General features: G+C 43.3%; 1 protein-coding gene across 6 annotated transcripts in view; it reads left to right on the top strand.

Annotated features, from left to right (window-relative positions):
- NOL4 (nucleolar protein 4) overlaps positions 1-27,334 on the top strand; it is a 260,634-nt gene that overhangs the window by 228,175 nt on the left and 5,125 nt on the right. For all 6 annotated transcript variants that reach the window (XM_005279957.5, XM_005279955.5, XM_005279959.5 and 3 more), the window contains one exon: positions 18,045-18,225. In XM_005279957.5, coding sequence (XP_005280014.1) covers positions 18,045-18,225 — 181 coding nt within the window. The remainder of the gene's footprint in view (positions 1-18,044; positions 18,226-27,334) is intronic.

Below are 27,334 nucleotides of genomic sequence, written 5' to 3'. Positions count from 1 at the left end.
TCCTTCTCTAGAATAAGGAAATTTGGGGTTCTGATCTTTAATGCAATGCACAAAGCCACTGCTTGTTACTTTTGATATTTCTTATCAGCCTTCTTCTTTATTGGCTCCTTTAATTAAACAAATCAGAACCCGCACTTTCCTAAGGCCGTTAAAAGGTTGCTACTTTGTTTTTCCTGTTTATGTATTCTAGTTTGAAAACTCACTGACTCTCCATTAGGGAATGAGAAGGTCATTCCCCAAAAGCATCTCCTGTTCATCTACTGACTCTTGTTTTAAAATGTAAAAAGCTTTCTTTATCAAAGGTAATGATTTTGGGGCTTGGCTCACATACTGCACAGTAGCAGGTCAAGGTGAAATTCATAATAGGAGAAATTTCCTTTTTCTTAGGGCCATATTTCCCTCTTCCAGTAAATGTATTTTTTTTAAAGTCTCCAGAATGTATGTATTTGCTTCTAAGATTTTTTTTCTTTAAACTATAAAAGTCAGGTTATACCGGAGGCAGTGTATGAAAGCAGACAGCACACATCAAATGCATGCAAGAAATTTTAGTTTTCACAGATTTACAGTTCAAATTTAACAAGGCAGACTTGAAATAGACTAACTACATATCAAACAGCCATAATGAAATAAAAGGTAAAACACGTTAGTATCTACGATTCACTATGTTCATACAAATAATTTTGAAACATTAGCTATTAAAAGCTTTCCAGATGGCTTCTCACTCTGCAGAGAATTTTGTTCTGTTTAACTTTATAGCAGAATAATTTGAAATTGCTAAATGCGAACAGTATATGTGCACACTATGTAAGTAGCAAAGCTTCCCTTAAATACTCTTTCATTTAGTCTTTATAACTTGTAAATCCATACAATAAATACGTGAGCCTGTGTTTGAAGACAGGAAGAAATGTATCTCAAAAAGTGCTTTCTCACTTTTTATTTTCTTCTGGTCAGAAGAAATAGGTTTGTAAAGACAGCTATCAGTCACTTGGTACCAGAATTCACCCATTAGGGAGACAATTTACATAAAATTTTCAATACTCAAACTCCTACAAATCTTATTTTTCCTCTAAAGAAAAAACTCTCTAATATATATACACATTTTAATTTAGTGGAAACAAATAACCAGCATCAGTCTCACTCTTCATGTCAAGGTTGTCGTCTTCTGGTTCTAAATAAAGAAGAATTTCATTCAGAATCTGATTTTAACAGTGTAATCTGCATATTCCAACATACGTAACATGAAGGTTGGAAATAGTGTCCAGTTATAAGAAAGCAGCAGGCACATTACAACAGATGAAGCTAGAGCTGATGCAACATGTAATGTTACCCCACAGTTTTTCAACAAATGTCTTTTGTTTATTTAATTCTCCAAGCCCTAGATCTAGTAGGCATAGTGCAAGCTGTTTGGTGTCAAGAAAAAGTGCTATCAGTAGTGGGAGTTATATGGATTGCAATTCTCTCAGTGAAGAGACCTGCAGTAAGAGGTTTAACTGTGGTAACCCTGATATTATTACAATTATAAAATCTGCAAAACTGGCACAAGCAGCGCTCCAAGAGTCCCACATATTTCCCCAAAACATCCCTAAATAATCTGATTCACACTTTTAAAATTTCTCGGTTTTGGCACTGCTACTGTCATTGTATCATTGACTTCAGTGGAGCTATGCTAATCTACAGCAGCTGAAAATCTAGCCCATCACGTTTACTGCAAAATGTAGATATATTAGATTAAAAAGAGTTTGATGGTCTAACTAGGATTGCTAGGATGAGACATCTTCATTTTAATCAAACACCAGTGTTTCACTCTGTGTTCTTCAAATGTACATGTACCATGCTCAAAGAGCTAAGTGGTACATAGCAAAATTTGTGCTGAATGAGAACAGTAGACTAGGAAAGGAGGGATTCCTCCTCCTTTGCATCACAGTTCATCAGTAAATACTATATCATTGTCGTCATACATCAGTATTAATGGTACATTGATTCATCCAACTCATCACCTGAAGGCAAAACTGTTCACGGGTTGAGAAAAGATGACAGTTTCCATGGGTTTCAGTTTGACTTTGTTTTGAAGAAAGGTCAGATATTTAAAGACTCATCCATTTGCACTGCCCATAAATTGGAAAGTAGCAAAAAATGATCATCATCCTTGTTCTGCAAGCAGTTGTCCATTGCAGATGATATTGGCTTCCGAAGGCCCTTGGAGGATTCACCAAACTACACAATTCTCTCCTAAGCAAAACCCTTACTCCTTTGCTACAAACACTTCATCTGGAGTTTGTTTATTCTCAGATTTTCATTTACTTTTATTCTAATAAGAAATGTCCTGGAAGCTGGAGTTCTTTATCCAGTGCCTCATTTTTATGATATGTGTCATTCAATGACTATACTATTAGCCTGGTGGTCTACGGGTAACATAATAATCCTGCTCCCATATTCCCTTGCTTCCAATCCACCTTGGGCTCTGAGCTCTGTGGCGGCAGCACAGAGGAAGGAGTATTTCACATCCCCCCACCAACTGCTCACCTCTGGCAGGCTGGTAGAGTAAGTGCACGTCTCTGGAGAAAAATGCATCTAGCCTTTCTTTGCACAGGGAAGGTTGGTCACAATGTGAAGTTAAAATGGCAAAAATATATGAAGATCCTGAAAGGACACTCCTACCAAACCAAGGGCAAAATCTTGGCTTTAGCATGAGCCCTGAGCAAGGCCCCGTGCATTGTTGTGTTGCATTGGGTCTGCCCAAGAAGGTGATTGTGACTCAGAGTCACAACTTGCCTCCGTATCTCCTCACTGCTCTTAGGAGGAAGTTTCCTGCATGAGGCCTGTGCCCAGAGCAGCATGCCTTCCCGATACACCAGCTATACTAACTAACCCACTGGGGGTGGAGCCAAGGCTCCACTTGCTGCCTGCCCCGTTCTGCCCATCTACGCAGCCGGGGCATAGCAGCTATGGAAACTACTCTCCTCCCAGCACTGCAGCCCTTCAGCTGCTGCCTTAGTTTGAATGCCCGAGTTTCTTCACAATGAATATTGAAGCAATGAGCATAATAGGTACATTACTAAAGGTCTGTGCCCATTTTAATCATTCCACAAAAACTCTCTGAGGCTTTAGCCTGAATCCAAAGACCTATGAGCCAGTGGTTCATTCCAAATATGCATACCAGATGGAATTCTACCTTCGACTTGACTGAAGATATTCTTAATCAGAAAATAGCAATCTTTGGACACACAGCATTTAAAATTTCATCAGGGAGGCATTGTTTTTCATTCTGCTCAATGTGCCATGCTGGAACACCTGCTGGAAACCATTTGCAATTGCTGCCAAAGACATCAGTGCTGAAACTGTTAATTAGTTAAGTTATCCACTTCGTCCACATGTTCAAAACTTTAAAGCAAGCACAGACCTCAGCCATGTCCCTGCATATAGTCTCCCTAAACAATTTGGCAAGGCGGTCATCTCAGCTCAATACTAAAGTAGCAGGGGCTGCAGCATTAAGTGGATTAACTTGCAAAGCACCTGCCCCATTGTACCTGGCTCAAGCATCTGTCATTAGTCTCTCCCTTTGTGAGCACTAAATTCAGCCACACATTTTAAATTGAAAGACTTTTGCATCTCTTTGTCCATTTGGTGGAAAAAGATCAAGCCATGGGCAAAGCAAATATACTAGCCCGTTTTCTAGACCCTCACTAAAGAATGGCAGACTTCTCCCAGACAGTATAGATACTGATAAAGATTTGTCATTTTTTATTTGACAACGTAGAGGCTCTGCTCTTTAAAACAAGAAAATTTCTCCTTCTCCAGTAACTTGGTCCCGGAGTTGTCCACACACACAAACTGAAATGTCAAAAGAGGAGAGTGTATGTTGTTCTCCAGCTATCAGAGTGGATAATGAACTTTGCTAAAGCTGATGTTGGCATGAAAGATGATCCCTTTGCTGTGCTGTTGCTCAACCAAAAGCATTTCATCAACACTTGCTGTTATGATCATTTTGATTTGATAATCAGCACCTCTTCTGAAAAGGTTTTCCATTCGGCAGGTGAAGTAGCAGTGACTAAAGAACAAGACTGAAACACTGACGTGGAAACATTCACATTTTATTTAATGTTAACTTAAACATTTCACTCTACAGATGTGTTTCTATCAGAAATGCAGAAGCATGAGGTCCATTTCCCCCTCTCCTCCACATGGCACATTTTTATTTTGATCTTCTTTTCCATTGCAATCCTGGACTTTCATGTCTTGTCAAATGTTAGCATCTATAGCCTTTGATGATGGATGGTGATGTTGGCAGTTCATTTTAGTATTTATAGCCTTAATGCAGAAGGAATCTACTGTTCTTCTAAACGGAAACTGTGGTGCACGCCATTCTGATCTTTGTTCTCTAGGTTGTATCATGAAGACTCTTCATGTAAAATTATGTTTGTTATTTTTGTCCCTAAAATATAAATAGCTCAAAGAGTTTCAAATATTGAACTCCAGAGAGGAATCCAAACTAAATATCTAGAGCTTTTTGAGATACACATCAAATACTGTAGTATTTGCAAAGGTATCTGTATTTCTTTGTATAATGTAATGACCATGCCAGAAAAGTTAAAGCTAAGTCTATGTGCTGCCCTTATAGTCATGGTCAAGTTTAAAGGTTCAAAGAAGAACAGGAGTACTTGTGGCACCTCAGAGACTAACAAATTTATTTGAGAATAAGCTTTCATGGGCTACAGCCCACTTTATCAGATGTGTAGCCTACGAAACCTTGTGCTCAAATAAATTTGTTAGTCTCTAAGGTGCCACAAGTACTCCTATTCTTTTTGCGGATACAGAGTAACACGGCTGCTACTCTGAAACCTTTAAAGATTCAGTTTGGTTCAGACAGGAACCTGAAAGTTTGAATGGTTTGAATGAGTGGACTATCCAAATCTTTTTGGTCTGCAAAATGGGGCTGTAAATCTCACAGGAATAAGTCTTTATAATGAGATTTCTATTAGGCCCCACTTATGTTCAAGCTGAATATACTACACTTGCAGCTTTTGTTCTGATACTTTGGTGCTTCCACTCCTGACAGAGGCATGTAAAAGCGAGAAAAACAATGGGGATAAAGTAATCAAAACATTTTCAAACAACAAAAATGTTTGGTTTGAGTTTTGAGAAACAGTCAAGTTCATTGTTGTATCCTTAACTCATCAATTGGGGGAGGAGGAACGACACACATGGAGTCCTTCTGTTGGCCTGTGATAAGACAGTTCTCAGCCCTAGCATCTCGCTCTTTGACAGGAACTATGTCCACTGGGTTTGTAGCACAGTCACCTTTTAAGGAAAGGAATCTTTGCATCTCTGAACAATGGCCACTCTCTTCCAAGTAAGGATCAGCCCTCATCACCAGACCTGTCTAGAGAATGTTAGATGTCTCCTGGGGCTTTCAATGGAGTGAAAATTGTTAAGTGTCCTCATGACCTAGCCAAAGACGGGGAGAACCACTTGGCATAGAAATCTTTCTTGGTTGGTTATCAGAGAATGAGGGCTTCTTCTTCTTCGAGTAGTTTCCCTATGGGTGCTCTCTTCTTGATGTGCATGCTCCCCACATGCTCTGGATTAGAGATGTTTGTTAGCAGTGTCCATTCAGCCCAGGATTGTGCCATTGGCATCTTTGTGCCCTGCACCGAGGCTATATCAAGCTGCACAGGCCAACCACTCCCTCAATTCCTTCTCAAGTGCCTTGGCCCGAGACACACCTAGCGTGTTTGCTTCTTGCTTACCGCGGTCGTTTTGGAGCTTCTTGTTAGTTAGCTAGCTAGTCTAGCATTTGCTTTTTAAAAAAAGCTTTTCTAGTTATAGAGACTCCCACCAGGGAAATTCTCCCTGTGAGCAGGGCTGGCGCTTCTACTAGGCGACCCTAGGCGGTCACCTAGGGCGGCAGGATTTGGGGGGCCGCATTTTGCCGCGCTTGGCGGAAATTCAGCGGCGGGTCCTTCACTTGCTCCGGGACCCACCACTGAAGTGCCCTGAAGACGCGGAGCAGAAGGACCCCCGCAGCCGAATGCTCAGAGGAGGAGCACTGCCGCCTAGGGCAACAAAAACCCTGGGGCCGCTCCTGCCTGTGAGGGACACGCCCAGTTCACCAGGGTTTAAATGCTGCCTCTCATGTAAAGAAGCAATTCCAGTCAGTGACGAATATTCAAAGTGTGTTCGCTGACTGAGCTAATCACATGTGCTGCAGAAGTGCAACTTCGGCCTAGTTCTGAAATCTAGGGCTTAGAGGAACCGGGAAGTCAAACTTCGATTCCTCATGATGGAGCGTTCCATCCGCCCCACTTCGGAACCAGGTCAGGACCCCCCTGGACATCAGTTTCCAGGAGCCTTCAGTGCACCTTGGTGCAACATTCTCAGAGGCGAAATCCTCAGAGAACTCCTCCAAAGCCTCTCAGAAAAGAAGATCTATTTCCCCTCCCAGTGATTTCCCCCTCAAAAAGACTTCAGTCTCCAGCCAGATCTATGGCCTCTGGCAGGTCTTCCTTGAGGCTCAGTACCATAGGCGGGAAAGGTTCCTTCGGTACAAGGGACATGGGAAAATGCCATGGCTCTAAGACTAAACAGGGCTCTGGGAAGACCCTGGTACCATTGGCTGAGGACTGTACCAAATATAAAGGATTGATACCTCTTGAACTCCACTCTCTGTGCCCTTAACAAGTGTCATGGTACCATGTAAGCCTTTAACTTCATTGGCTCCAGTCTCAAAGCACTCTAAGGCTCTGGTACCATTGAATAAGGATAAACACTCAGTACCGCAACATTCTTGGTAACACAGGACTTCCAATACCAGAGGGAATTGGCAGTGATCGCTGAACCAGTGTCTTCATTGTCAGCAGGTACCATGCATCTCTCGGTACCAAGAACCTCTTGGTCTCTGGAACCCTTCACCTCCCTGGCGTTGTCTCCCCCTTATTCTCTGGGAGCTCCTCCATTGGAAGAAGAAGAGGCTGATAGTGATGATGATTTTCCTTCTGCTTCTTCCATTTCAGTGCAGGGTTCTCCAGTACACCCTTACACTAACCCCCCCCTCCCCCCCCCGTCCCAAAGGACGAGGGAAGATGCTGGACCTCAATATTCCTTGAGGAAGCAACCCTAGATGCCACCTCCTCCCCTGTATGGGCCTCAATGGTCATACTGGGCAGGCTATTGTTGGCAGTTCTCTAGGGCCCCAATCCTATCCCATCAAGATGATAGGGAGACCTAAGTTTCCCCTTCCCATCAGTAGGAGGAAACATCTGAGGAGCAGGAGTCCATGGCAGACAAAGAAGCCATGGCTCAGACCACCCTCTCATCCTCTTGCTGGATGACGCCCTGATGCCTTCCCCCAATCTATAACTGATTTTTGCCAGTTCTGGGAACTTGTTAAGCAGATGGCAGACTCTCTGCAGACATCCCTCAAGGAGTTCAGGGAACCCCAACACAAGCTACTTGATGTTTTACACTCTGTGACGTCACCTAGAGTTGCCTCCCCATTAATGAGGCTCTACTGGAACCCACTAGAACCATCTGGCAAACCCCAGCTACAGTGACACCCACTCATAAGAGGGTGACATAAAACATCATGTCCCCTCCAAGGACTCTGCATTCCTTTTCTCCCACCCACTTCCCAATTCTCCGGGTGTTGATGTGGTGAATGAACGGGGGCAAACAAAACCATTATAAATCCACCCCATAAGACAGAGACTTAAAAGCGCCTGGACCCCCGGGAAGGAAGGCCTACTCATCGGCTACGCTGCAATATCATATTGCAAATTACCTAGCATTGATGGCCAAGTACAACTTTATCAACTATGTGAAATTTGGGTCGTTTATTGAGCACCTTCCCCCAGATGACAGGGAACAATTCCAGGCCACTATTGCTGAGGGACAGTTGCTGGCAAGAACATCTTTGCAAGGAGTGCTCCATGCTGCAGACACCACAGCCCTTGCCATCTCTATGATGGTGGTGATGTGTAGGGCATCCTGGCTGCAGTTATCTGGCTTCCCCAGGAAGTTCATAAACGGTTGAGGCTCTCCCATTTGATGGACGGAAGTTGTTTGCAAAGAACATTGATGAGTCTTTAAAGTTTCCAGGGCTACATTTCGCTCATTAGGCACCTATACTTCTGCAAACAAATGGAAGTTCAGCAGATCACAAACAGCTCAGAGATCCCACCCTGTACAATTCTCTGGATTCAAGAGACCCACAACTTCCCCCTCCCCCAGGAAGAGGCACAGATTCCAGAGAAAGAGACCCCCTAACCCATCTGATGTGGCTCAGCCCCCAGGCATCATCATCAAAATGCCAGTTTTGCCAGGATAGTCTAGGGTTTGAATTCCCACCACTCATTAGCCTGCCAGTGTTTTTCCCACCTTCCCCCATTTGGAAACTGACTCTCCTGCTTCAGCTTGCATGGGAGTGTATCACGTCAAACAAATGGGTGTTGGAAGTAATATCATCAGGCGACACCATCCATTTACCTCCTTCCCTCCTCCTCATTCCCTTTCCCCATTCCTCTTTAGGGACCCCTCTCATGAGCCACTGCTAAAGCAGGAATTAAACACCCTTCTTCATTTAGGAGCAATAGAACTGGTACCTGCTCTATATAGGGGGAAACGTTTCTATTCAAACTATTTCCTCCTACCAAAGAATGGAGGGTGGAGACAAATTCTAGATCTGAGACTCCTAAACAGATTTGTGAGACCCCAGAAATTCAGGATGGTGATGATGGCAGCTATAATTCCTTCTCTAGATTCAGGGGCTTGGGTTTTGGTCTTTGTAAGAGGTCCAGACTCACCCCTGTGGCGCCTCCTGCTGGTCGTCCAGGGAATTAGCTCTCCAGCCTCTGGAGCGCCCTCTGCAGGCCGGTGATCCACCTGTCCTCTCCTTCTCAACTCCCGTGTCCCTCCCAGGACCCTGGTGCCCTTTGCTCTGGGTGCTGCCCCCTGGCAGTACCCACATGCTAGGTCTCCCCTCCCAGGGGAACCCGCACTCACTATCCCCACCTCACCTTAGGATAAGGCCACTGCCAGTCACCAACTAGCCCCCACTCTCTGGGGCAGACTGCAGTATAGGCCACTCATCACTGGCAAGGGGAGTTTGGACCTGCTGCCTTGGCCTAGCCCTGGGCTGCCCTTTGCAACCCCAGTACCCCTTGGCCTACTCCTAAGCCGCAGCCTGGGGCTTTCCAAGCTGGAGCTCCCCAGCTCCTCAGCCTTTCCCCAGCCCTGCTCTACCCAGGTACTCTGTGTCTAGCTCCCTGCAGCCAGGCCCTTCTCTCTCTGCACTCAGAGAGACTCTTGGCCTCTGGCTCACAGCCTTTTTATACAGGCCAGCTGTGGTCTGATTGGGGCATGGCCCAGCTGTGGCTACTTCCCCAATCAGCCCAGCTACGGTTAGAGCTGCAGCCCTCTGCAGGGCTGCTTTAAGCCCTTCCAGGCAGGAGCGGGGTAAGTACCCCGCTACAGCCCTTGACCTCCAGGATATGTATTCCCATATAGCAATGCACCCACCTCACAAGAGATTCCTCTGATTTGTGGTAGGCCAGGATAGTTTCCAGTATCAAGTGCTTCCCTTCAGCTTCTTCCCAGCTCAGAGAGTATTCTCAAAGGTTCTGTTAGTAGTGGCTGCTTACCTGTGTTGCCAGGCTATAGTGGTAGTCCCGTACTTCAACGACTGGCTACTTGAATTGTTGTCTGCCAAGAAATGTTGTCTGCCACAAGGACAGTGCTTTCCCCGTTTTTGGACCTGGGCCTCCAGCTGAATATAGAAAAATCCACACTAATGCCTGTTGAATATACAATTCATAGGGGTGTGTCAGGATTCCCTGGTATCCAGGGCATCCCTTCCCATGGACAGGTTTTGGACATTACTGAGCCTCATCAAAATAATTCAAGACAGTCCTCAGACCTCAGTCAGAAACCGTGGCTGCTTATTCTTTTGTGACAGAGCATGTGAAGTTACACCTCTGCTGTTTCCAGGGGTGGCTCAGAATGGTTTACTAACCAAACAACACAGTCTAGACAAGCAGGTGTCAGTTCCACAGTGGGTGAAGCATTCCCTAGACTGGTGGAAGATTCATTGCAATGTAGGGGCAGAGGTCCCCTTCCTCCAACCAGTCCCAACAGTGACTGTAACCACAGGTGCATCTCTGTTGGGTTGGAGGGGGCACCTTGGCTCCCTGACAGCATAGGGCAGGTGATCACCTCAATAGACCATCCTCCATGTCAATCTCCTGGAGCTCAGAGTGGTCAGAAATGCCTGTCATCATTTCCTTCCTCTCATCAGATGCAGATCTATCAAAGTCATAACAGACAACATGGCCTTCATGTTTTATATCAATCGTCAAGGAAGGGCGAGACCCCCTTTCCTCTGTGCCAAAGCAATCAAGTTGTGGAATTGGTGCATAAGGCATCAGATAAGGATCTCAGCAATGTATCTGCCCGGCATACAGAATGCCATGGCCAACTCATTCAGTGGGTGCTTCTCCCAAGAATATGACTGGGAGTTGGACTCTTGGGTTCTACCCAGAATCTTTCAGACTTGAGAGTTTCCAGAAGTAGACCTTTTCGCTACAATAGCAAACCAAAAATGTCACCTGTTTTGCTCAAGGAGAGCTTTAGGTCACAATTCAACGGGGGATGCCTTCCTCCTGTCTTGGATGGACAGAATGTTTTATGCCTTCCCTATGATGCTGCTCATCCTCAAGGTGATAAACAAGATCAATCTGTGCAAGGCCAGAGTCTTTCTAATAGTCCCGGTGTGGTCATGGCTAGTGTTGTTCCCTTACCTGTTTCACCTGGCTTTCTGTCCTCCGATAGATCTTCCAGCCATCCCTCAACTCCTCTCTGAGTGCTGGACACCTGACACATGCCAACTGGGGCATTCTTCGCCTCAAGGCTTGGTTTCTGGATGTTTGTAGGGCTAGAGTCATCCTGCTCTGTGAAGGTACACAACACATACTATTAAATAATAGAAAAGTTTCTACCAGGACTACTTACCTCCAGAATCAGACAAGATTCAGCCACTCGTGCGAACTCCACAATGCTGCTCCTGAATCTGCCCCTCTTCCTCTGATTCTGGAGTACCTACTACAGCTTATTCCATCAAAGTTCACCTGGCAACCATAACAGCCTTTCATACTACTGTTGAAGGTTTTTTCTCTGTTTGTTTCCCCCCCACACACACACATACACAACCACAAGATTTCTGAAAAGCTCAGTGAATCTCTTCCCACAGATAAAGGTTCCTACTCCTGCTCTGGACCTGAATTTTGTTCTCAAAAGCCTCACAAAGCCCAGGTTTGAACCAATGGCCACCTGCTTCCTATTGAATTTATCAAGGAAAACAGCTTTCCTAGTGGTGATTACCTCAGCCTGCAGAGTTGGAGAGATTGGGGCTTTAATGGTAGACCCCCTTTCACAACATTTCACAAGTGTACGGTGTCCCTATGGCAGCGTCCCAGTTTTCTCCCTAAAGTGACTTTGAATTTCACTTGCATGAGACAATATACATGCTGGTTTTCTTCTCAAAACTGCATACTTCCAACCAGGAGACCGTTATCCACACTCTAGCTGTCAGGAGGGTACCATCCTAGTATCTGGTTAGAACTAAACCATTTCGTAAATCCAATAGACTTTTCTTTTGATTGCAGACAGATCTAAGGGTTCCGCCACTTCCACCCAGGGATTCTAATTGGATTTCCGAGTGTAGTATAGCCTTCTACCAGGCTGTCAACATCCCACTCCCTATCAGCATTTTGGCACACTTTGACTAGATCACAATCTACATCTCTGGCTTTCCTTAAAAATGTTCCATTCCAGAAATCTGCAGGGCTGCTATATGGTCTTCATTACATACTCAGTGGTGGCAGATGACAGAACAAGGAGCAATGGTCTCAAGTTGCAGTGGGGAAGGTCTAGGTTGGATATTAGGAAACACTATTTCAATAGGAGAGTGGTGAAGCACTGGAATGGGTTACCTAGGGAGATGGTGGAATCTCCATCCTTAGAGGTTTTTAAGGTCCGGCTTGACAAAGCCCTGGCTGGGATGATTTAGTTGGTGTTGGTCCTGCTTTGAGCAGGAGTCATAGACTTTAAAGAATCATAGACTTTAAGGTCAGAAGGGACCATTATGATCATCTAGTCTGACCTCCTGTAGGAGGTTGGACTAGATGACCTCCTGAGGTCTCTTCCAGCTATGATCTCCTATCGAGTGTGCATGGGGTGCACCGACACCAAGAGTGGAAAACCTATAGGGACACACGTCTCGAAGAATCACAGTTACTGCACAGGGTACATAACCTCTTCTTTTTCAGTTTTAAAATATCTGATTTACCTTAGAGACTGCAAAGAATTCAAAGGTTCAGCTTCCAGTGGAAATTTTGTACAAGAAGTTTTAACCAGATGTAAACTTTGTGGTTGAGTTATTTACCCCCGAACACAGGGAATGGAAACTTTGGTGAGACATGCCTTTCATATAGAGGCATGAAAGCATTGTACAACACTGAAAACAGGCCATACAACTGGACCTTTCTGAGAATGTTGTGATTATGCACTCGGGTACAGATCCTCAGTTGGCATAAATCATAATAATTTCACTGAAGTAAGTGGAACTAATGCTAACTTATACTAGTTGAGTATCCGGCCTAGACGCTTTAAAAAAAATTCATCTTAAAGGAATATAAAAAATTAATACTTTAAATTTACCCTAGACAGAGGGTCCACACAAGGCCTATGCCTGAGTCCTACGTTGAACTCCTTCTATATGCATTGTAAGCCTGCATTTATTTGGTTCAGGCCTGTCAGGGGGGTAAATACTTCTTTTTCTTGTTCAGTGGATAGTGATTCCAGAACAAACATTGTTAGTGGGGTTTAATGAAGTGGGAACCAAAACTAAAGCCAAACAAAATCACATCTGTGCCCTCTTCGGAAATAAAATTTTCGTCACTGCCGATCACTTTCATTCAACAACTTTATTCAAATTAAAATAAAAGGAAAACTTTGCCCCCATGATATGGCAAAGTATTATTCTGCTATCTGGGTTTCCAGGTTTATTGTTCATAAAATTCAAACCTAAGAGTGTTAATCTGAGCAGGGGGTTGGACTAGATGACCTCCTGAGGTCCCTTCCAACCTTGATATTCTATGATTCTATGATGTGATAAACCTAATATAAAGCATAGTATTGTGTTAGGACAATATATACTATAGTCCAGGGGTGGGCAAACTTTTTGGCCCGAGGGCCACATTGGGGTTGCCCAACTGTATGGAGGGCCGGGTAGGGAAAGCTGTGCCTCCCCAAACAGCCTGGCCCCCGCCCCCTATCCACCCCCTCCCACTTCCTGCCCCCTGACTGCCCCCCTCAGAATCCCCAACACATCCAACCCCCCCTGCTCCCTGTCCCGACCGCCCCACAGAACATCCGCCCCATCCAACTGCCCCCTCATCCCTGACTGCCCCCCAGGATCCCCTCACTCCCTTACCCAATCCCCCGCCCCCTTACCAGCAGCAGGAGCTCACAGCCGCAACACCCGGCCAGAGCCAGCTGCGCTCCCCACACTGCCCAGCAGGAGTGGTGGGCCAGAACTCGGCCCACACGGTGGCGTGGTCGCAGGGGAGGGAGAACAGCGTGGGAGGGGCTGGAGACTAGGCTCCCCAGCCAGGAGCTCAGGGGCCGGGCAGGACGGTCCCGTGGGCCGAATGTGGCCCACAGGCCATAGTTTGCCCACATCTGCTATAGACAGAGCTGTTAGCAATGCCTGTTATTGAAGTTGCTTGACGTGTCCCATTGGAAGGCCCTGTTTTCAGTTGCTTATAAGTTTTCCAAACGTTAATAATTTGAGCTGAATGTTTCTGTGCCTGATTTTTTAATTTCACCCAAAATTATTCTGCTGTTTGCAACAATCAGGCTATTGTTTTACATGTTACAAAAAATTCTGGTGACTTTTTCTTTGAAAAGCTCTAGCACTTCCATGCTTCAAATTTGGCAGGGGGTGGTCTATATGCCAGGGATGAGCTTTTTGCTCCCACCAGGAAAATCCACTCAAATTTTGCCAAGTTGTAAACCTTGGAGTTTGGGGTGCACGAGGGGGCTCCAGGCCGGGGCAGGGGGTTGGGGTCAGGGAGGGGATGAGGGCTCTGGCTGGGGGTGTGGGCTCTGGGGTGGGGCCGGGGATGAGGGGTTTGAAGTCCAGGAGAGGTCTCCAGGCTGGGGGGTGGGGCCGAGGGGTTCAGAGTGTGGGAGGGAGCTCTGGGCTGGGGTAGGGGGCTATGGTATGGGAGGGGATACCGGCTCTGGGCTGGGGGTGTGGGCTGGGGGGGCAGAAATGAGTGGTTCAGAGTGTGGGAGGGGGCTCTGGACTGGGGCTGGGGGGGTTTGGAGTGTGGGAGTGGGCTCAGAGCTGGAGCAGGGAGTTGGGTGTGGGAGGGTGTTCGGGGTGCGGGCTCTGGGAGGTGCTTACCTCAGGCAGCTCCTGGGAAGTGGCAACATGTCCCTCTGGCTCCTAGGTGCAGAGATGGCCAAGGGGCTCTGCGCGCCACATCTGTCTGCAGGCGCAGCTCCCATTGACCATGGTTCCTGGCCAATGGGAGCTGCAGAGTTGGCGTTCGGGGAGGCGCCTGCACCGCGGGCAGGAGCAGCACATGGAACCCCCTGCACCTAAGAGTCAGAGGGACATGCTGGCTGCTTCTGGGAGCCGCATGGAGCTGGCTGCTGCAGCCAACCAGACTTTTAACGGCCCTGTCAGCTATGCTAACCAGAGCCACCGGGTCCCTTTTTGACCAGGCGTTCTGGTCGAAAACCAGAAGCCTGGTAACCCTACTTTATGTACTCACAAGTGATTGGTGGAGATTATGTTTGACCCATATTGCTGTGCGTGTTTTTTCTTTTAAGCTAGTCTTCAGCTGCTTGGAATTTAAAGTGCAGTTTTTGTGCAGTTTTACAGAAACATGTACATTTTTCAAATAATATACTACTTTTTATGTATACTTAATCACTTCTGTGTTTAGAAAATATACTTATGCCTACTGTCTTAGGAAAAATTTCTCCTTCATTACACACTTAGGCTCATAAGTAAAATGTACTTATTGTGATAAATGCCATGGTAATGATCTTACCAAGCACTTGTCTAGGCTGCTATTTTCTAAAACAAATAAGTAACTTATTTCTTAGCATGAATTGTGCCAGAAAGGTATTTATGCTCTTCTCTGATCTAACCCATGTATTCCAACAGCTCTTGGACAATGTGCTCAGGTCCTAAGTACTTGCTTTACCAAATGGAAAAAGAAACACTTTTAGAAGGATGTGATCTCATTTATTTTCAAAATGATGATGATTTTAGTCAAATGCTAGATGAACAGGTGTCTCGCCATAAGTGGATCAGACTTGATATTAAAAGTACATTTATAAATAGTTTAGAAAGGGTTCCTAAATGGTTGATAGGTTCTATAACCATGTTACAGACAGGAGTAGCGTGTTGTAACCATTGACTACCCATTTATTAAAACATCTATTAACCATTTATTAACCTTTTGTAATCTATTTATAAATGTGTCCTTAATATAAAGTGTGACCCATGTCAGCATTTTAATATGCCCATCATGATTTTTGGGTGCATCACGAAAAACACAACCACTATTGGCAATAGTTGACACTTTTGTTGGCAGTCTCAGTGAAGAAGCCAAAGATGGAATGCATATAAAGATTGGAGCACACTCAAAAATTAAGGGAACAATGCCAATTTTTATACCAGCTGAGAATCTGGCCAGTAAATCTAAGTCAGTCTTTATGCTGTACTTTGGCTTATGTTGTACTTGTTTTGTGAATAAAATAGTCTCCAGTTCTGTCAATCCGCAATTTTTAAATACATTTTTAAACAATTAAAAGGAGCTGGTAGTGTCATGTAATTGTAGATTTCACTCATGCAAACAATGGCTCTAGAAGTGGCTTCAGTGCAGAATCTTACAGGCTTAACTCAATTTTCTTGTTTCCCTTTACTGTATGTTCATCAGATTCCTTCCTACTGTTTTCAACAACTTAAAAATTTTGGTTTTAGTCAAAGTGGACAGAAACACAAGCTTATTTTAGTATTGTTTTATATTGTTGGTTTTAATCTGTACTAGCATTATTTTATTTATTTATTGGTTAAATAATGGGCCAAAAATGTTTTTGTCTTGTAGGAAAATTGTATACAGCTCTATCTATTCCTCTGTTTTTAAAAATATACATGCCTGTTTAAAGGGAAAAGACTGGTGCAAATGTAGGCAAATTAGGGTTACAAAATTTCAATATGTGGCAATGCAAGTGATACTCTGACCACTGCTCCTTTGAGTTGTGTTCCCAATATTTTTGGGAAACAGAGATTAGCCACATGTGTTTAGTAGTGAGTAAGCTTAGGTTCTTGGAAAATAGCATCCTTTTCTTTTCAGACATGTTACTAGAGTTTTACCATTCAATGTCTTTTTCATAATACTGAATATTCCTCAGTGAATAATGTAAACAATTCCGCAGACTGGGTTACAGGCCTCATTCCATACAGGCCTGTGTTGCAAAAACAGAAGCAAAGACTACCAGTTGTTCTGTTTGTACCTACCAAGAATGGATTGATCAACTAGTGCAGAACATCAAATATCTCAGAGTTGTGGCACTGTAGCTTGTTTCATTTCCAAATTTTAAAAGCAAAGACACTTGAAGGAAAGAATAAATCTGTTGTAGAACATGGTGTAAATACCTAGATAGACAGAGAGAGGATCTTTTATCCAAAGTACAATTGCAAGGACAAAGTAGGAGGAAGCTGATGCTTTTTAAAACACGAGGGAGCCCTGAGAGCCCGATCTAACTCCCTTTTAAGTCAACCTTTTCATCAACCTTGCTGGGAACTGTATCAGACCCTGAGTGAGTATGTGAATGGAAATATCATCTAGTTTTGGGGAAAGTCTTCATATCAAATCAGAAAATAAGGCAGCAGCTTTGGGAATTTTAGGGAATGGATGATGTTTTAAGCTTTCTTGCCAAGCTAAAACTTTACTGCATAGCTTATTGAATATTTTCTCACAGGAAAAAAAATCCATTCTGCTTTATAACAGACAGCATGACCTTTGAAGATAAAAAGTAAATTACATTAAACTTTTGGCAAAAATACATTGCAGTTTTTATCCCTTTATTTGGATTCTTATATGTTATTGAAGAGAACTTATAGTGGAATTCAGTACAGCTAAGTATCTTAATAATGCAAATATATGCCTCAATACAAATTAATGTTCCCAATGCCCATGCAATTAATTATCTGACTTCTCAGTATTCTGCTGCAACATATTTTAAAAGCTTCTCTCAATAATACAATTTTTTCACTTGAATAATCTTGGTTGTGTCTAACTCTTCAAACTCATATGCAAAATAAACAAACAAAAGCTTCCAGCTCAGAAAGGTTTGGTCTCCTGTGTCGTAATGCCACATCATTCCAGATATGGAAAAGATTATTTCATTCTTTTTACACACACACACACACACACACACACACACACACACACACACACACACACACACACACACACACTATTTCCTGTATCCTTGATGCTGATCAATCCATCTAGAGAACATGCCAATGCATTTTATGTTGCTTTATCATAACAAGAAAAAACTGATTTTCTGCACCAAGAGGGTTGCTTTAAATGCCAGAGCATAATCATTTGCGTTCAGTTCCTTCCATTTTATTTTGATTTAGAGTTGAGTTTTTCAGGAGATTGTAAGTTCTTCCAGGCAGGGACTGTGTCTTCCTGTGTGTTTGGACAGCACCCATCATGTTGTGATTTGCTAGCAAAATGCAAATCAATGGTTGTAGGAAATCTATGTTCATGGCTATTCTCATGATTTCTTTTCAATTGATAAACTGTCAGTTGAAAACATGTACATGCTTGTTTCTTGCTTATTACACTGTTGTGAAAGTAACACTTGGGGAGTTTTAAATAACAATAAAATAGCCCCTCTCATTCAAGGTGAACTTTAACAATTATTTGAAACCTTACAATGAAACATTGTTTTGGCAGGATGAAGCTGCTCCAGCTGACAAACAATATAAACAAGAGCCAGCCCAGGTCACTTACTCAACATCAGCTGTTTCCAGCACACAGGAGGTGTTGTACATCAATGGAAATGGGACCTACAGTTACCATAGTTACAGAGGGTTAGGAAGTGGGCTGCTAAATCTCAGCGATGCTTCTAGCAGTGGTGAGTTTCCTTACCAATGTGTGTGTCTGTGTGTTTGTGGACGCATTTACCTCCCACAATACTTAAAACTAATCTAAAGGGTGCTGTATCTATAGGCTCGTATCGGTTACATGACTGGGGCCCAGCCTTGCTAACTGCTGGGCATACTGCTTAGTACTGTGTGTAGTCCCCTTGTGGCTTAAATGGGGCTATTCACAACAGGACAAGATCAAGTCCTAAGCCCTTAACAAAGCTGAGTACAAATATTGGGTCAGATCCTCCACTGATGTGTAAATAGGCACAGCTTCATGAGGACCTGGTCTATTGTTATGTCTACTTTTAAGTAGAGCACAAAACGTGGCTATTGGCTTGCATTTTTCTAATTAGAGGTTGAAAAATACTATATTCTACCTTTCAAAATTATACGAATTTGGGCCCATTTCTCAGCTGGAGTAAGTCTGCATAGCTCCATGGACTTCACTGACTGCAGTGATTTACCCCAGGTTGAGGACTGGACATGACAAGTGTAAAATAGACATGTTGAGTTCCTGTTTACCTGGAGCTGAAAATAATGTAGGTAATTTTGTGTGACCATAAGGTGACAGGATCCTCTGAAAAAAAGTAGTGATGTCTTTTGGTTAGCCAAGGTTTCTTTCTCATTACAGTAGCAGATAACAGTAACAAACAAACAAGAATTGTATCATTTGTTTGGAATAGTAAAAAATATTGATTGCCTATGGATATAGACTATAGGAAATGATTTTTGCCCCAAGTGGTAACAGGAGTATGCTCTTATCTGTCAGTAAAAAATGATTACATTGAAAGACTGGGCCTCTTGTATCCAAAAGGAGGATTTACAGAATGTCTCAGAGGACAGGGATTACTGGCTTTTGTCCTGGGTGATTCTTCTCTGGTTGAGGAAAGTGGTGCCTCAGGTGCACAGGGTAAATCAGTAGGCCTAGTTTTGCAAGAAATTAACTGTTCAGTCTCGTCCTCGGTTTTCTCTATGCTAATTAGTTTTCTTGAGAGTTTTCAAACTGTTACCGCTGTTATCAGGACTGCAACAGTGAGCCTGAATGTGGTGTTCCTGGGACCAGAAGAAAATATTCCTCTGTCTCTAACGTTGGAGACTGACTTAAACTGAGTTTTTGAAAGTCTTTAAAATGACAATATTTTAGCTGTCAAAACTCTTAACTCAAAGCTGGAAAATTGCAGTTGTAATTGTTTCCATGTGCACAGAAGACGTGTTTAAGATGCTGAAAAGGTTCTCTGAGAAAATATTTTTATAAGTATAAGACATCCCTGGAAACTAGTTTTCTTGAGAAAACGCTGTTCACTTTCGCAATGTATTTTTAAACTGTGGGCACATGAGAACAGATCCAGCTTCCACTGCTGAAGTCAGTGGGCGTTTTGACATTGACTTAAATAGGAGCAGAATTGGGCCTCTAAACAGTTATCCATATCTTAACTACTCAACAGAGGCCATCGGCCATTGTTGTCCTGTTACACTTTACATAATGCCAGGTCCTGGTTAACTACAACAGGGGATTTTTGAACTGTGCTTTTTTTTCCCCACAGTTTATAATAAAATACATTGCTGTTGTTTCCATATTTCATTGAATTGCACAGCTATGTCAGAAGTATTCTATTTCATTTCAGTATGCAATTAAAAAAATTAGATACTATTGTCAATATCCTAAAGAGTGGTTACTTGGCTAGCAACTGTGATGGTGAACTTCTTTTTAATTTCTTTGTATCTTTAATTTGTGAGTGCCAAGTGGTATGCCACAATTAGGGACCCTAATGGGCCTTGTAGGAGAAACAATGGTTGGAGCTTTCCTGACACTGCACAACTAATAGACCCAAGAAACCAAGCATTATTAAATTCATTGGAGTACTGCAGCCTCTTTGTGGTGTATTCCTGTGTTGCCTGAGGCAAGGGTTCTGCAATCCCACATGAAGATTTACCATCTGCCCACTGAGTCATCAACATCCATGGCCCCACTACCACTGTGTATCTTGCATCAGAAGCTGGTCAGCCATTCACCCCTCTGCCCTGATGACTATCAAACCATTTCCCCACTTGGGCCCAGACTGGTACATAATCAGAAGATTGCACAAGTGTGCCCACCCCTTTTGCTGAAAATTATTAGAATTTGTTCTCAGCTTATTACTTACCTCAGGATCCCCTGCATGAGTCAGCTGGTGAGAAAAATTGTTTAATCCAGCTCCTTTTCTGTATTCCTCTTACCAACAAGAACAATACACCGAAGTTCAGAAACCAACACTTGTTGACAATCTGGCTAACTATTGGCCTGAGTCCCATCTGGTGCCTTTAGGAAATTAGAGAGACGAAGTGGGTAAGGTAATATCTTTTATTGGATCAACTTCTGTTGCTGAGAGAGACATGCTTTTGGGCCATTCAGAGCTCTTCCTCTTTAGGAAAGGTAATTGAGCAGGTTGTGGCAAGGCAACTCTGGCACTTTCTTGATTCCTTAGATTTCCTTGATTGCAGTCAATCTGATTATAGGCATTTATGTAGGGTAAAAACTGCACCGACTGCATTAGTTGATGGTCTCCTCCTGGCAATGGAAGAAGATAGAGTGCCTGTGATGATTAGATCTGTCACCAATGTTTGATACAATTAACGATGAGAGTTTGTTGGCTTGTTTATGGGCACTAATTGGGGTGGATGGGACTGCTCTGGAGTGGCGCTATTCTTTCCAAAAGAGCCCAAAGGGAAGTTGTGGGCAATTGTTCCTCTGCTCCAATGGCTCTTTTTTGCAGGGAGCTGCACTGCTGTCTTTTAGCGTTTACATGAGTACATTGGGAAGGGTTAGTGTCTGTAGAGCAGAATTTGCTTGTTGATTGTTTCCTTTACTAAAGAAGTCTTCATTTTGAAAAAGCATTTCCTTCTGAATTCAGTAATCCCCATCTGACATTCTTGCCTTGTTTACAAATGTTCTGACAGTGTAAAAACAAGCCCACACTTTATTCAGGATGGTGCATAGACACATACTGTCATCTGTATCTGCTACAAAATAAAGCCTTTTGCAAAAGCTGGATAAAAACTCATGGCTTGAATATCTATTTCTGGACATTTTCCTACAGTAATGTAATTACTGTCTCCAATTAACTCTTTTATCTAATAGTCAAATCGACATGTGTATTTTATATGACGTAACTCATTTAATTATCGACATGTGTATTTTATATGACGTAACTCGTTTAATTTGGTTGCCTCCTGCCCTGTAAATTTCCTCCCTTCTCTGATCCCATCCTTCAAATCGAGGCATCCCCTGGCCCAATTACTCATGCCCCACTGCTCATCAGGGACCTGTCTATACCCTGCTGTGCTGTGCTTGCCTCCTCAGCCTGTGCTTCCACATGTCTAATGATAGTATCGTAATTAGTTCCTTATACAAGTGTAGGGGGTGGGGAGCCATGAAACTGCTCAGCATAAAAGGCAAGGATGGGCAAGGAAAGGGAGGATGGGGCTGCAGCAGCTTGAACAAGAGGCATCTCGGTTTTACATAGGGAATTGGAGAGGGCAGAACAGGAAAGGAATTAGGCAGAAAGTGCCAAATTCTCTCTCCCCACCTCAAACCCGCAGGGTAAATAAGTTCAACTTCTTTTACATGGAGTCTGCAATAACATGTATGGCTTCTCCCTCTCCCTGGAAGCTCTCTGGGTTGGCAGAGACCCTGACAGCCCCTGTATGAGTCAGGCTGTCACGAGGAAGCAGAGAGCCGTATAGAAGCCTCCAAGCAGATTGCCTTTGGTTTTCGTATGTCCCTAAACCCCACATGGATGAAAGGGGCACTGCAATTTTAGGAATTTGAACCCTCCAGACTTTTAGGGGACACATTTCCCTACCATGCAACTGAATAGAAAAATTCTGCAGACTGACTGTAGTCATATAAAGGGGCCTTGAAGTAGGAGTAGATGTAATATAACCACATGTTAAAACCCATTTACACTGCCAGAGCAGTATAAAGGGGCCTTAGTGTAAGGGACAATCTGAGTTTACTTCCCTACCTGGCAACAACCCTAGAATGGGCGCATAAGGCCCTATATTCATTGCAATAAACAATACTATTGTTATAGGTAGCACAGGTAGCAATGACTATAGTTAATGTTTCCCCACACTTTTCATAACGCAATCCTGTTTTCAGTTGTTTGCCAAACTTAAACTGTATGAGCAGAAATTTTCCATGTCAAGTGACCACCTCAGGCTGAATTTTTTGGGGAAGTTTCAGCTAAAACAGTTCAGCCATTTCCGAGAAAAAGATCAAGGGTAAAACACATTGTTTTTCCCACATTAAAAAAAAATCTCAAGCTGTTTCAATGAGAAGCTCTAGCACCTCCATTCTTTGGAGCAGGGGCTTGACATTTGGTAAGGGGGTGTCATCCTGGTGTCAGGAACGTGACTCTTGCCATCCCCATGAAAATTAACCCAGATTTGGCCAGGTTTCAGTTCACACATGCTCGGGTGACGTTGTTAGAGTTTGGCAGCTAAATTCTCCAAAGATTCTGTCTGCATTGAGCACGCTCCATCCCCTTAGATTCTGACTTGCCAATTGGACAGGGCATGCGCCGACCCCACAGTGTGACTGAGCATGCACCAAACCAAGGCTGTAGGGGCTGAGCAGGACTTTCCATGTATTTGCTTGTCCTGGCTGGTGGGATCTGTTGTGCTGCCAGGCACAGGAACTGAAAGCAGGAAGACTGTCTTTCCTGTGCTTTCAAATGCTCCCTGTGTTGGCATCCAGACAGTGAGGAACGAAAGGAGGAAGTAGCCTGACTTAGATGTGTGAGGTAAGGATTGGGAGGTGTGGGGGGAAAGGGAAGAAATGCAGGGTTGTGGGACAGGGGCAAGAGCTTGGGCAAGTATTATTCGCCCCATTTTACAAAAGAGAAAAATAAGGTTCAGAGAAGTTAAGTAACTTGGCCAGCTCTATAGCAGAGCTGGGAGTCTCCTGACTCCCTATATTATCGACAGACTTCCATCTTATGATCATCCTTCCTTCCTCTTACTGAGAGCGATGGAAACAGTTTTCCAATACGCTTGTTCTTTTCTACTTTGTATGGACCCCACCATCCTTATGTATGGTGATTCATGCTGGCATGCTCAAAATTAAACTGACCCCCACATTTGGAATCAGGAAGAAATGTCTCTGACAGGGTATAACGGAAGGGTACATTATTTTGCACCTTTATCGGCATAGTAGAGCAGGGATCATCTATTAGGATGAGGTTGGTGTATTCCACATGATGATTTCCTGTGATGGCAGGGGCAGACACTGGTGGGCCTCAGTCATCACCTCCATCTCCAAGCAAGTGTCTTGTGCTTGTCACTTGAAAATGCATGACGGTGAATAGTTACAGATATCTTTATTTTCTAACTTTTCCGTCCTCAAGCTACAAAGCTGTGTTTCCATTAACTGAATTAGCTAAGTGTTTTGTTTCCCATGCAATTGAGGGAGGGAAAGGAAGCAGAATGGAGAAAAAAGACTTAGTCCAATTCATTAGTGTCTGTTACCCTGGCCTGAGATGTCCCAGCACTGAGAATTATTGCTTCGCACATATCTGCCCTCTTTTGAGAGAGAGGAAGAGGAGAAACATGGTAGATGCAAAATAAAATAATAAATCATACTTCTAATCATAATAAATAATGCTCACTTGGAAAAAAATAACATAAATAGAAAACAACTATTAAAGTCTAATTTTATTGGAATGGGATATGAAACAATCTGAATGCATGTTAACCACTTGCAGTGGCACTTGAAGAAAAATATTTGAATAAAAATTACACAGTAAAAAGACTATGCATAATAGATTTCAAGGTATGGACAGTGTCCCTGCTTCTTGGGAACGTGCCTTTTGTTATAGCTAAATGCCATTGCCTTTTGCATCTTGATAGATGAAAAAAGTTGGTTAATTGTCATGGGGTAAAGTAATTTGACATCTTAACACACGCTTAAATGCATGTCAGTCTTTTTTTAATGAGGTATTGCTGTTATAATTATTGCCTACAATAATAACGACCAATTTGAGAGTCTATGTTAAATGTATTAGAGCATTATTTGCTTTCAGCAGGCTATTAACTATCATATTGGTAGTTACCCACTAGTAGCGTGCAATTCTGAAGAGATTATTGTTGAGACAACTCACATATGGTGTGGCCACTCATGAGCCGTCAGTGTTTGTATTATCATTGGTCATATCATACATCTGACGCTGAAATTTTAAATAATTGACCTTGCCAGTGAATAGTGTATGAGGCAATAATTAGTTCACTTATAGATCTTGCAATTTACAGTAAAGTTGTTTGTCCAACAGCATATTTAATATTAGATTTATTCAGCAGCTAATCTGATAAATGATTGTTTAGTGCATGAAGAGAGGATTCCTAGGAAGAGAGGATTCCTATTAAAAAATTTAATATTTTGAATGATGTAATTAAACTAGAACCATTAAGCTTTGCAAAAGAAATAAGGTGAATGTAATTGGAATGACTCCCTAACTTTAAAGTTAAAATGTAAATCCATCAGTCTCACTGTGGCCCTCAGAAAACTCTGTCTGAACACTTTGTCTAATTCACTGCTTAAGAAGCTGTGCTATGGTGAAAATGATAGGTAGCAGTCTTGATTTATAAAAGTGTGTACTAAGCAACAAAAAATACAGACCCTGTCTTCAGGTGTCCAGTACGTGCTTAATCTTTGTTTGCACACTGCCACAGACCAAAGTTACTGTGCAAGCTGATCATCCTTGTATATCAAGATTTGTTCATTGTCATGAAATACTCTGTGACAGGTCAGGGTATTCCAAAAGGTGCAGGCCTGGTATACTCGAGGGGAAATTTAAATGGAAAGGTTCATTGCAAAAAATGCAGATTATTATTTCCTTTTAATGAAAGGGAGTGCCAGGCACAGTGCCAGGTTAATAATGTGGGAAAATAGAGCAGGGGGGCCTTCTTTTTAATAGCCAGAGCTGTGAATCTGAAGGCCCCAAAATAAACCCTCCAACAGAGATCTGTTATGCTAAAGCAGTACAGGCCAGGGCCCAGGCCAGGGCCTGAACTAGACTAGACTGCACAATTCCCAGCCAAACTCGGCCAAGGGTCATGACCAGAGGAGTGGGGGGCAAGGAGGGAAAGAATAGAAGAAAAGCCCCAGCAGCAGCACTAATTAAATATGTTCATGACTAATGAAATATAATAACCACTTGTGTGAAGCAATAAGTAACTTTAGCTAAATGCAATTTCTTGACTCATGCAGCTTCTCCTTTGGGTGATCTGTGACCCACTCCATGATTCCAGCTATCTACAAAAATAGCCAATCAAAGATCTTCTTTAGGCATCCCATGGACCCCCCCCCCAATCTTTAACCAAAAGACCCCGGAAAATAACATGTGTCTTGAGAAATGTACCCAAACTGGTGCCAAGTACCACCCCTGGGGAAAACCACCAAGCGCCCCTCTACCCAAATAAACATCCACTTCTCGGAAAAATGAGGAAGGTACCTAGGGGAGAGGGGGGGGAAACTGACCCCGACCCTAATTTCTTAATTCGCGGTTTGGGGAGGAACTGACCCCAACCCTAATTTCTTAACTCATGACGTGTTGTTTGTACTTTACTTGCGGTTTAATGAAATTAAAACTCACCTGCGAGCGGCCCTCGGGGTGTCAGTCTTCGGACTGCACCCCAGTGCACTGGTATGTATGTCAATAAACTGGCCTCAGGCTTGAGTCTTTGAACTAAAATCATTGCGTGGGTGTTTTTGACCACAACAATAGAGAACATAAGGTTATTAAGAAATGAATTTCCACATAAGGGAAGGGGAAAATAGTATAAGAAACTCTCTCTAAGCTGCCCATTTTGCACCAGATGTAATCATTTGTACTTGTGGCTTCAGGAGATAAAGGTCCATGAAAGCAGTCCATTAACTAGTTATTTAAAAGTATTTTAAAAGACCTACTCGTGTGCACGTAGAAATAAACGATGGATTTGCTAAGCAGGGGACTACAACTCCCATCAGTCCACTCCACACTGCTTTCCTCCTGGCCCATCAAGGGGAAAGGCCCTGAATCAGGAAGTGGCCAGGCTCTTTTGCATTGCAGCCCAGGAGCTGCAGAGAAGCTGGTGCAGAGAGGAATCCCCGGGAATGGTTGCAGAGCTGTGATTCTTTCATTATTTAGCCACAGCGCAGTAACACTGGGCCAGAGAAAGTAAGCATGACAATTACACTGTAGCCTGCTGGTTAGAGCCCTCACTGGGGAAGTGGGAGACCGAGGATCCAGTCTCCCTGAGCCAATGATTTATCCACAGTGGAACAGCTTCAACAGGACAAATTGAGGAAGTCTCAGATGAGCCTATTTTATAGCCCAGTAGTTACAGGTACTGCTCAGTACTGGAGTACACCCAGGATTAGAGTCACAAAAAGACTCAGGTGCCAATTGTCACTTTAGGTGCCTAAAGCCCTGATATATCCCTATATATAAATTATGGTTTATGTTTATAGAATTAGTCACCTGTTTATATAAATCTGTATAGATTAATTCTTATTACTGAAGCTTCAGGTTGCTCTCCGAGTATTTGACATTGCATATGGATAGGCAGAAAAATACAGACAGTGAAGAGTGTGTGATACATTTATGCCTTATTTCACGAAGAAACCAGTACAACTAATGAAGCTACAAATGAGTTATGATGTTCTTAACATATACTACTAGGTGTGGGTAACACTTACAGTGTTGAAACTGTGTGTCAGACCCACTTCATTTCTTTTCAGAGTGGGGCAGTGATTTAGCACAAATGGAAGCATCACTGCACTATATGTAGTCTCCAGGGAGTGCTAGTGACAGCTATAGATGAGGCTGTGTACACGCTCCCATTCTAGCCCTTTTTCTTTTCAGTCATTCAGAATGTTCTGAAACTTGAATCTTTCAGGATGAAATTACCTAGCTTTGGTCTCCGGCCCACAGTAAATTCTTATAGGTAAGTTGTGCCTGGCCCTTACCCAGGTGTGCCGTGGAGGCACGGTGCAAGAGCCCCATTTCATAACCCAGGTAAGGATTGGGCACAGCTGCAGTTCCTGCATTCAAGGGAACGCACGGACTGTTCCCTCAC

Source organism: Chrysemys picta, chromosome 2 (assembly GCF_011386835.1).
Source record: "Chrysemys picta bellii isolate R12L10 chromosome 2, ASM1138683v2, whole genome shotgun sequence".
Lineage (NCBI taxonomy): Eukaryota > Metazoa > Chordata > Testudines > Emydidae > Chrysemys > Chrysemys picta.
Note: the sequence above shows the minus strand (reverse complement) of the source record. Positions and strands in the feature narration are given on the sequence as shown.